This window comes from Danio rerio, chromosome 15 (genome assembly GCF_049306965.1).
Source record: "Danio rerio strain Tuebingen ecotype United States chromosome 15, GRCz12tu, whole genome shotgun sequence".
NCBI lineage: Eukaryota > Metazoa > Chordata > Actinopteri > Cypriniformes > Danionidae > Danio > Danio rerio.
In genome coordinates, this window is record NC_133190.1 from 26,902,140 (window position 1) to 26,914,417 (window position 12,278).

At 35.9% G+C, this 12,278-nt stretch overlaps 1 protein-coding gene across 2 annotated transcripts in view; it reads left to right on the top strand.

The window, feature by feature from the left end:
- sez6b (seizure related 6 homolog b) overlaps positions 1–12,278 on the top strand; it is a 335,386-nt gene that overhangs the window by 221,104 nt on the left and 102,004 nt on the right. For both annotated transcript variants that reach the window (XM_073923756.1, XM_068213721.2), the window contains exon 4: positions 5,526–5,715. In XM_073923756.1, the coding sequence (XP_073779857.1) occupies positions 5,526–5,715 (190 nt within the window). The remainder of the gene's footprint in view (positions 1–5,525; positions 5,716–12,278) is intronic.

Below are 12,278 nucleotides of genomic sequence, written 5' to 3' on the forward strand. Positions count from 1 at the left end.
CAACTCATCAGAATATTAGAAGAGACTCCAAAACCTAATGGGTCAGATAAGGAAGACATGAAAAAATACTGTTGGTGTGCCTCCAGAAACAGGGTTGGGAAACACTTATTTATAGAGAAAGCAAAATGTCTACTTTTAAATTAAACTAAATTCACATGTAAAATTTATATTCTCGGATTATGTAATTTGTATGAATCTCATCAACTTCAAACTTCATCAATATATTTTTAAAATGTAAATACAGCCTCCATATGGGGGTTTCCTTACACAATCAGCATGTTATGACAAGGTTTTGTGTGCGCTTGGGTGCTTATTGGGCTATGTAGGCAATTAAAGGCTCATTATTATGATTTAAATGGTTTATTTATAAACGTGTTATTTGTCGACTAATGGTTAAAACTAACAACTACTAGTCGAGCATGAAAATCTTTAGTCAAGGGCAGCTCTATCTTGTTTAAGCAGTTCAGGCTGCTGCTTGTGTAATTGTTTTGGGATGTTTTCTTGGAACGCTTTGGGAGCCTTAATGCCACTGAGCATTGTTTAAATGCCACATCCAGTATGAGGACTTTTACAATGTAATGTCCACAGTAAACCCATCTATTGGTGGATGATGCACCAATCACAAAGCTCAAATTATTTCTCGATCATGACTGTGAATTCACTAAACTCAGATGGTCTTCACAGTCACCAGATGAAAATCCAATAGAGCACCATCAGAATGTTGTTAGCTAGTAGTCTGTTGAATTTGTGCTCTGATCTTATAGCTAGAGAAAATACTGACACCTAAATATTTAGATTTATTTGTGTACATTTACATTTGACTGTACTGTCTCTTTAAGATCTTTTTTTGTATATGGGACACAAAACATCAGGCTTTTTTTTCCCTGTTCACTTTATGGCATATAGGCTGCTGTGCAGGCCGGTAGTGCTGGCATAATTGACATAATTTTCCTTTATTCTGAAACTGCCTGTTGTGCTCCATGCAGAAAACAGCAAATATTTTAATCAAAGCTGACCCTGAAAGACACAGAGAGGCTGCGCGCTTACACGCCAACGTCTGCATCTGACTGACAGTCATGTTTATGCGAGGGATTACATGCGTGGGGTAGACGGTCGGGCCCGGTGCCAACGCAAATTGGATTATGGCGAGCAATATTCTGGAAACATTTTATTATCCGAGGGCTTTTAGTGTAATGTGATTACTTTGTAATGCACTTTTGTTTTATAGACTGCTTCAGCACATTCCAGCTCCGGCTTTATTAAGCGTGAATTTATTCTGTAGTACACATCATCAGGTTGTCACCTGTTGCCTCCACAGCACTCAGGAACCTTTAAGTGTGTTTCCAGAAACCATTTTTAAAGTGCCTGTATTATGCTTTTTTGAATGCTGTAATATAGCTTTTTGTGGATGTAAAAATTTAAAGTTTTAAATGTCGAAGTGCACAGAAAATTGAGTTTTCTCACCAAAAAAAAAAAAGAAAACAGATTACTGAAATTACATCTTAGAAAATTTCAGTCTTACTTCCTGCACAAAACTGTAGACTTGAAATAAATTTGCAAAATGCCAGTGTACTGTTTGGTTTTCCCTTGCTGCCCATGGTCAACATGTACTTTGACCCTCAAACACTGTAGAGTTGGATTTAGTAATCAAAATGTTGAGAAGACACTGTTTTATTGCAAAAGCACTTTGTATGCACTTACCGGACACTTTTTTAGGTACTAATACTGGGTTGGACCCCCTTTTATCTTCAGAACTACCTTAATCCTTCATGGTATAGATTCAACAAGATACTGGAAATATTCCTTTGATTTTGCTCCATATTGACTTGATAGCATTATGCAGTTGCTGCAAATTTGTCAGCTGCACATCTATGATGCGAATCTCCTTGTTCCACCACATCCCAAAGGTGCTCTAATGGATTGAGTTCTGGTGACTGTGGAGGCCATTTGAGTACAGGGAACATTGTCATGTTCTAGAAACCAGTCTGAGATGATTTGTGCTTTATGACATGGTGCGGTGTCCTGCTGGAAGTAGCCATCAGATGATGGGTACACTGTGGTCATTAAGGGATGAACATGGTCAGCAACAATACTCAGGTAGGCTGTGACAATGCTCAATTGGTACTAATGGGCCCAAAGTGTGTCAAGGATATATCCCCCACACCATTACACCATCACCAGCCTGAACTATTGATACAATGCAGAATGGATCCATGCTTTCATTTGTTGATGTCAAATTCTGACATTTTAGTTTTATTACATAAATAATAGCTTTATTCATTCAAAAATGGCATCATCTAAATTAATTGCAAAACACGCAAATTTGTTCTGTTTTCACCCTATCAAATGTGAGTTTCTGACATACAACAGACTGCTCCATCTGACCAATCAGAGGAGAGCAGGCTCTAGGAAAGACAGGCTTACAGATACTGATTCTTGAATGAACTGGTTCAGACACTCTGAGAAAAGAGGAGATGCTGCAGTATATATTATAACAAAATGAGTGCTTTTTGACCCTGAATTCATATAAACCTATAATAGGGGCCCCTTAAGAACATTCCAACACACTCACACTTTATATTCAGTCTTCATCGTTCACGGTGAAGAAATTGAAATGACCGTTCTTTTTGTAAAAGTTTCCTGACGGTAAACTCCAGACAGCAGCATTAATTTAAGCTGAGAGGTGGAGGTGTCTTTGGTGTCATCAGGAGTTACGGGTGTCTAGATTGAGGGCGACGCGTGCGAGTCCTCATTAACCTGTCGTCACGTCTGCGTCTCGTCAGGGTCCCTCCTTGGGTCACATTCATTTGCCTGCATCTGATTAAAGACACTTTCATTACCTGAGAGGAGCGCAAGGGCACATCCCTGCTGATCCCGGATCAGCTACAATGGCATCGTTTTGCGACGGCAGCGTTGCTTGAATAGGTCTGACTTTTTCATTCAGCGTGATTGTAATTATTCCCCAGACTCCGACTTTTTTACACCGCTCTGTGTCACGACTTCCACCCACGCCGCAGTATTGGATATTGGCTCATGCAGTTGTTGCATGTGTTGTCTGAAGCGCTAGACGGGCAGAACGAGAAGTAATGGGCGGCTGTGGATTTCTATTAGTGACAGGTGAGGATATGCATGCTGGCTTCGGCAGACAGGAGATTGCCCGTGGTGCAATTACCATGCAGTTTGGCAGACAGACAGGCCAATACCATTATGAGTGCAGTCAGTGTGGCAGAATGTGTCACCCCGCTGCCATCACTGCATTTCCCAAAACACATCAGTCTGTCCTTCTACTGTTGCGTGTTGTCCGAACTTTTCCATTTTTAAGCAGTCTTGCCTATTCCTGTTCCTGTTCCCTATTAAAACACTTAACAAACATGCTTATCCTTCTGATGGGTCACATTTGACACCTTTAGGATCAGTTGTATAATAATCCTAGAAGTTTTATTACTGTAACATTTCTATTAAAGTACATATTTTTATTTATTTAATTTTAACTAATATTTTTATGTTGAAATGTTGAATCTTTTTCATCCCATTAAAAAGTTTAGTGTGTGTGTGTGTGTGTGTGTGTGTGTGTGTGTGTGTGTGTGTGTGTGTGTGTGTGTGTGTGTGTGTGTGTGTGTGTTTAAGTTTGCGAGTTATTAGAATGGAGAATTTAATGATTATTCTGCCAAATTAAGCTAAGCTCATTTACTTATTTTATTACTTAAAGTTTTGTCAAATATCTCTGGTTCTTAGTGTTGTTGTTTCTTTTGACTATATTTTTGTAACTTTTAATAGATAGTTGTTATGGTTTTATAATAATACTTGCATACTTGTGTTCCAATAAGAATAGTATTTTTATGTTTCATTATTATAACACTAAACAGATAATTTCCAACCCACCTATAATTTTTCCAAATTTTAATAAATGTTATAAATTATTATGCCATTAGAAATTGATAATAATATATTTGTATTACCGTATATTTACAAATGTATAATTTATCTTTTTTTGTAATAGACTTTTACCAATTTATGTGCTATCATTAATTTTATTACCGTGTAGAAACATTGATATATTTTTGTTTTAGCTTTACTTTTACAACTTCCAGTCATGTAATTATTATTATTAGTTAATATTATTCAAGTTTTTATAAACATATTTAGATTTTATTTTATTTGAACAATTAATGAAAGCAAATTAACTGTTACATTTTATATGTAAGCTTTAATTTATGTCAGCAAAAAATAATCTAGATTATGTCTATAAAAATAATAATTAATTGTAGGGATATTGTACAGTTTCAACAAAAAAAATGACCATTCTGTCAGATGAGATAAAAGCCGGAGTCAGAGATTCAATTACAAAGGAAGTTTACTAAGATCAGCTGAAGTCGGCTTTAACACTCGTAAAAAGTTTTTAGGCTGCTCTGCTACAATCTCAAAACAACAACAATTATACTCTTACATAACGTCATTAACTGCATCATACAAAATAACAACAATTGTACTTTTACATAACGTCAATAACTGTGTCATACATATACAGTTGAAGTCAGAAATATTAGCCTCCCTTTACATTTAAGTTTCTTTTCAAATATTTCCCAAATTATGTTTAACAGGGCAAGGAAATTTTCACAGTATGTCTTATAATATTTATTTTCTTCTGGAGAAAGTCTTATGTGTTTTATTTCGGCTAGAATAGAAGCAGTTTTGAATTTAAAAAAAATCATTTTAAGGTTAATATTATTAGCCCCTTTAAGCTATATATTTTTTCAATAGTCTACAGAACAAACCATCGTTTTACAATAACCAGTTAAAAACCAGTAAAAACCAGTACAATCTACATCCAAACTGGCAGCTCACATACTACACAAAGTTTTTCCTGCACAAAAAGGAAATCACTTTAAACACAATTAACACATACAAATAGTAAAATCCCTTTAAACAGAATTAATACATGGAAATAACAATAGGAACAGTTGTTCCCAATCATCAGGCCTCTGGTTTGGTGGCTCCTGAAAATGAGTTATGACATACAAATATAGGGACAAAAACACTTGAACTGAACATTCCTAAACGCATTTCGAAATTAGGTAATATTAAACTTTATTCATTAGTCAAAAGCAGCGGGTTGCACGATAGCCTTACAGCAAGAAGTTCGCTGGTTTGAGCCAGAAAATGGATAAACGTTGATCCTTGCTGGGATGGATTTAAAGACAGAAATCCGACCCCATCATAATAAATGATATTAATTTCTAAAAAAAAATTATAATCAATAAATTATTTCTATAAAATAATGTCTAGATTATTAGATGTTCTCTTTTTATCTAACATTTTTTTATTAGTAGTTGTAGTAGTTATTCAGTAGTAGTAGTAGTAGTAGAAGAAGAAGAAATCAATGTACTGTATATCAACTGTTATAAAGAGATTTCCTCAAGTCCACAAGACCCTCAGATACATAAAAGTCCATTACACAGCTTACTCACATTGATCAAATGTTCACCCCAATCTCTTTTTCTTTTTTCATCTCTCCCAATGCTTAGGTAATGAATGTGAGCCTGTCTGAGGGTGACGTAGTCATATTCGAAGACCTGGGTAACCGAGAACCTTCTGTCCTGGCCAACGAGTCCATCCTACTGAAAGGTCTGGTGGTGCGCAGCTGGAGCAACCAAATCTCCATCCACTTTCGCAGCCGCCAACCGCAGTCCAGCTCCTTACTCCTGCGCTATCAAGGTGAGCCATTCCTACATGTCAACCTCTAAACATCTGCTTCATCTACTTCCCACTAATTGCACTCGTGCCAGTGTCTCCGGCTGGCATGGATCCAGCCGCTCTAGACAAACCTGTTTATGAGCGTACACTTACTGATTAGATTGGCACGAGCGATTAAGACTCTGGGAGTCGGGAGCTCTCAATCATTGCTTTCTATTAGGAGAGACTCTCTGCGCACTGAAGGGGAAACACTCCTTGTTATCTCATGTCAACATAATATGCTCATGTTAGCCTGAAAATGACAGCTGCTGTCAATAGGCCGCATAATTACATCGGAGAATGACTTGGATAATTCTCTGCTAATAGTCTTTTAACAGAGTCATCACGAGGAGATCGGCACCAACAGAAAAGGTTACAGAGCGTCAATGTTGCCCCGTCTTGCTTTTCTCATGCGTTGAAATGACAAATGACTGTATACAGGCAGATTCTTTTGTTTCTGTGAGCTAATGAACTGTGGCGGGTTTGTAGTGGAGAAATTGCTTTTTTGTGTGCGCGTGCATCATTAATATGCCTTTTGAATATGAAAGTCGTTTAGCTTTTAGCTAACAACCTATCTTTGCTTTAGTCTTCTTTCTTAATCTGTAGTATGACTCTGGAGAGGTTGAGTTTGCTTTTAAATTGTACTGAAAAGAAGCCACTGTTTAAAAAAACGTGGAGAAAATAAAGTCATTAGGTGATTTAATTTAATTTAAGTCGGTAAAATCCGAAATGTTGCTACTGTAGATAGATTTTGGTTGCCACTGTAGATAGATTTTGGTTAGCCTTTCTCACTTTTCTCGTGCAATGGAATGACAAATGACTGTATACAGGCAAATTCTGTTGTTTCTGTGAGCTAATGAACTGTGGCAGAAATTGCTTTTTTGTGTGTGCGCACATCATTAATATGCCCATTGAATATGAAAGTAATTTAACTTTTAGCTAACATACCCATCTTTGCTTTAGTCTTCTTTCTTAATCTGTAGTATGACTCTGGAATGGTTGAGTTTCTCATTTTTACATATTTAGCATGTACTGAAAGGAAGAAAATGTTTTTTTTTTGTTTTTTTTTAATGAAATAGGAAGTGATTATGTAAGTTAATTTTATTTAATTTTATTTTTTATTATAATTTTTTTATTTTATTTTATTTTATTTTATTCATGAATGAACCACCAACTTATCCAGCATATGTTTTATGCAGCGGATGCCTTTCCAGCTGCAACCCATCTCTGGGAAACATCCATACACACTCATTCACACTCATTAACTACAGACAATTTAGCCTAACTAATTCGCCTGTACCGCATGTCTTTGGACTGTGGGGGAAACCGGAGCACCCGGAGAAAACCCATGCAAATGCAGGGAGAACATGCAAACTCCACACAGAAACGCCATCTGACCTATCGTAATTTAATTTAATTTAATTTAATTTAATTTAATTTAATTTAATTTAATTTAATTTAATTTAATTTAATTTAATTTAATTTAATTTAATTTAATTTAATTTAATCAAAAGTCAAAATCCTAAAATGCTGCTGTTGTATTTTGGAATGTTGTGCAGTGGAATGACAAATGACTGTATATATTACAAGCAGATTCTTTGCTTTCTGTGAGCTGATGACCTGTGGTGAGTTTGCGATGGCCATTACATTATTAATATGATTTTTGATTATGAAAGTCTTTAGTTTTTGTAGCTAAATCTGTAGTAAATATGTAGTATAACTCTGGAGAAGTTGAGTTTGTCTTTTTTATATATATTTAACTTGTACTGAAGGTACACTGTTTAAAAACTGTTTAAACGTATGTCCATAAAAACGTAAAATGTTGCTGCTGTATTTTCGAAAATTTTCAGTTAACATTTCTCACATTTCTCATGCAATGAAATGACGAACGACTGTAAACAGTGGCATTCTTTTGTTTCTGTGAGCTAATAAACTGTGGCAGTTTGCACTGGAGAAATTGTGTGAATCATTAAAATGCTTTTTAAAAAAGAAAATAGTTTACAGCAGTTTAAGCTAACAATTTGTCTCATGTTTAGTCTTCTTCTAATCTGTAGGTTGACCCTAGAGGAGTCGTTTTTGCCATTTTTACAGTTTGAAATTGTATTGAAAAGAATATACTGTAAAAGAAGTACTTTTTAAAACTGGTGGAGTGGGAGAGTCATTGAGGGATTTAATTAACATTTTAAAACACTAAAACCCAAATGTCACTACTAGATTTGGTTTGCTTGTTTTTTTATGCAATAAAATAAAAAGTCAAAACCGAGAATGCTTTGTAATTATTATTACTTATTATTTTATTAAATGATATAAAGTAAATTTTTTAGGGCCTAACTCATTATTCTAAATAAACTACTTATCAAAAACACAAGCTAATAAAATAACTACATTTAATTGACTGTAAAATGTTATTGATAGAGAAAAAACTGACAGAAGTCTTTTACCTTTGTTGCCATGACAGCAAATTATTGCTATTGCATACAGCAGAAACAAGTGTACTACATACAAATGTCGGTCCCACGTTATATTAATTGACCTTAACTAATACGTACTTACACATGAATTAATCGTTTGTTGCAATGTACTTATTGTGTAAATACATGAATTTACTGTGTACTTATGCTTGATTAAATACATGTATGTAATTACATCTGTAATTAACGTTTGTATTTACATTTGTAAATACAGTGTTGACCATCCCTTACACCTTAAACCTCCCTTAAACCTACCCATACCACCAAACCTGTCCATAACCCAACCTATATCCCAACTCAAAGCACCACAAGTGTTCTCAAATACATTATAAACACAGTAAGTACATTGTATTCATGTTTTTGATGTAAGTACATAGTAGTTAAGGACACTTAATATAAAGCGGGACCCAAATGTCTTTTCAATGCGTTAATTGAGAAAATGGTGAGCATGTGCAGTACATGAATAGATAAGTATATGTGTTTATAAGCTGAATAATGTGTTATTTTGAACTTTGACATAGACACAAACGCTCCTTGATGGTGCGCTCCGATGTTCTTTCGCTTTGGTCAGAAATTAGTTTTACAGTGCAAAGCTACTTCACATTGACCATGCAGTCACTATGGAGGGAGAGTGAAACCATAGAATTGACCAGCTCGACCTCTTTTGAGGCTTATTTTTTATTTGTTTTTCTCTTCTCAGCAGCAATGCCAACTTTGACCAACAGTTTTCAGTGGCTGAAAATTCAGTGCATCCCTTTAAAAAAGCCATTGGGTGCTTGCATTCAGTGTAGCTGTCAAAAAACACTTACATTCTTAAAGAAATAGCTCACCCAGAAGTGAAAATTCTGTCATCATTTACTCACTCTTCACTTGCTTCAACCTTTATGAGTTTCTTTCTCTTGTTGAACACAGAAGAAGATATTTTGAAGAAAGCATGAAACATGTAATGATTGATTTCAAAAGAATTCGTTTTTCTTATTATGGAAAAATAAGTAACTAGTGAGTGCATTTTCATTTTAGGATGAACTATCCCTTTAATTACTTTTTAAATGTTATTTTACTGGCTGTCAGTTTATAGAAGAGTATGAAAAAGAGATTAGACATTAGAGCATAATGTTGTATCAGTGAATGAATTATTTTTAACGATAAATTTAATTTAAATCCTTAAATGCTAAAACGTTGCTGCTATGTATTTCTGCCAAGCATTTCCTGCTTTTTCATGCGATGAAATGAAGAATGACTGTATACAGGCAAATTCTTTTGTTTCTGTGAGCTAATGAGCTGTGGCGGGTTTGCAGTCTTTTTTTGTGTGTGTGTGCATCGTTAATATGCTTTTTGAATAAGAAAGTCGTTTACACACCGCCTCCTCTTTCTCTGTGTCTGTCTTTATGAGCGTGTGGGGGGTAATCGGCAGTGTTAGCTTTCTTAGAAAAGAAACTGTACGTTTCCTCTATTAGACTCACAGCAATCATCCGCAGGAGCCAGACAGCACATATTTCATAAAGGCTCGGTGTTTCTTTACAAAACTTCCAATTACTTCACTCCGAATGCCCTGCTCCCTCTGTTTCCGGTTCAATTTAATGTTCTCCAGCTTTTATGTGGGGTGGACGCGCACACACAAGGGCAGCTAATTTTGCCACTGGGTTTACACTTGCCTTGGCATTGATATAATGGCAAGCGTGGAAGGGAATGGATGAAATAGGGACTGAGATGCAGCGTAAATACATATTGCAACCTGACTGTTGATTAGAGTATCATTTACTCAACCTGGTGCCATTCTGAAAGCGCATGACTTTCTTTGTTCTGTAGGCAATAAAAAGGAGAGGTTTGGCTGAATATGTTTTATATTCACACCATGTGGTAAAACCATGGTACAGTATTAGATCATATTAAATTATTATTTATTATTTTTATGAATGTAAAATTTTGTTTTATTTAAAGGGCACCTATTTTAACCCTTTCTTCAAGACTAAGAGAAGTTTTTTGTGCCTTCTGAATATGTCGGTAAAGTTACAGCTCAACACCAATCAGATTATTTATCATAGCTTTCAGAATAATGTGATTTTCTGCACATTCTAAACATTATGTAGCTGTTGTTGCCTGTGCCTTTAATGCTTGTTCTCCCCACCCACCATTCCCATGTGCCTGTCAGAGTGTGCCTCAATCACTGCCTCGTCTGCATCAGATAAACAGCAAAGTGACAGACATGAAGGAAGCAGATCACATGTAACGTTTGTCTGAAATACTATAGTAAGACCTTTACCAATGATTATTTGATGTATTTGTTATGAAGTTGCAACAATGAGTCGCACACAATGTCGTTACAAAGTTCATGCATGCACACCCAGACACACACACAGCGTGCACGTTTAATTTTGCACTGTTTTTGCACAGCAAATGTGACAGGATACACGTTAATATCCAATGTTGTATGTGTTATGTAAATGTACAAAATAAACATGATTTAATGTCCACAAATTGGGATTGAAGTTGTAGGGATTATAATTGTACTGACATTCGGCTGTGGTGATGAAGATGGTAAAATCGATTTAATTCGTTACAAACATGCACTGTTTTAAAATCGTTTGCAAAACTCATTCTTGATCACATTCGTTGATAATTGATGATCACAGAGAGCTGAACAGATCTTTTAATCCTAGTTGCTTTGCGCACATGCGGTCTTGTGGATTTGATTATATGTGTTACTACGAAGACGTGTTAATACGGTACTGTATTAGTCAATTCGGTGGGCCGGGAAACCGGACTCCTATGTCATGTTGCGGTCAGCCTCAAAATGGGAGGGATTTGGATTCTATTTTAACATCAGGAAATTTTTAAAAAGAGGCTTATTGTCTTTATATCACCACAATATGACAGTGGACACTTTACCTACACACAGTTCTGTCCAAACATCTCCCAAAAATGATTTTCATCATAGGTGCCTTTTAAAGTGTGTCCACATGCTTATAATAGCTTTAAAGATACCAGGAAGAACCATTATGCCATTGAAGAACATTTTTGTGTTCCTCAAAGAATGGTGTAATGAAAATGATCAAAGAACAATGAGATATTAGATCATCACACCCAATAAAATGGTACCCTTTTGGCAGTGGAAATGCAAGCTTGATAAAGGTGACCCATACCGACCGGTACTATACCGTACTGTACCTCTTAGTGGAAATGGGCCATTTATGAACTTCTTTCTTCAGTTGAGTGTTGCAAATTACCAACTTTTTTCTAAATATATTCTTTCATTTTTTTAATAACAGAAGCAAGGAACACATAAAGGTTTGTAACCAGTAAAGAATGAGTAAATGATGAATTTTGAAGTGAATTTTCATTTTTGGTTGAACTACCCTTTTAATAAAATCACCAATTCAATTGAGGAGTCTTTATTTATGGATAAAAAAGTAAAACTTCACTTTGAAAAACAAACTACCTAGTCAGCTGAATGTAATAAGCTTCTAGATGTTTTGGCTTAAATATCAGTTTTTACCATGGTCATGTCATGCATGTCTTGAAGGAAAATTGTCTGCGTTTCGACATGGATGAGCATGTATCTGCTTTTGATCGCCTCTGCAAGGCTTGGCATTGTGTGCATTAGACTATGAGCACATCAAACTCCTTTATAGTGCCTCGAACTTTCATCTCCTGTCATGTGTCTATAGCAAGCCTGTTTTTTCCACTATACCATCCACGCAGATCTAACACTCCTGTCTCGACGCTGTGAGCCGTTCAGTCTGACGGATGACAGATTCTCTAAATAGGAACCTCCATCAGAGACACGCGTGCATTAAAGATTTAGACCTCTCAATAATTCAGATCACTATGAAAGGACCCTCACTGCCCCCCCTTTGCGTCTAGATAAAGGTTAAACACAAACAAGTAAGGACTGATGGAGTGAAGTTCGAAATGGAGGCTGTTGGGGTTTTTCAGCAGGTAATGGTCCACTTTCGCCACGTGACCATTCAAATGTCACGATAGATAAAGATGATGACTCTTATTTGGCAACCTATCTGCATGTGTTGTGGGTAAACTGATTTGGCGAATGCTTTAGACAAGGTATTATGAGCT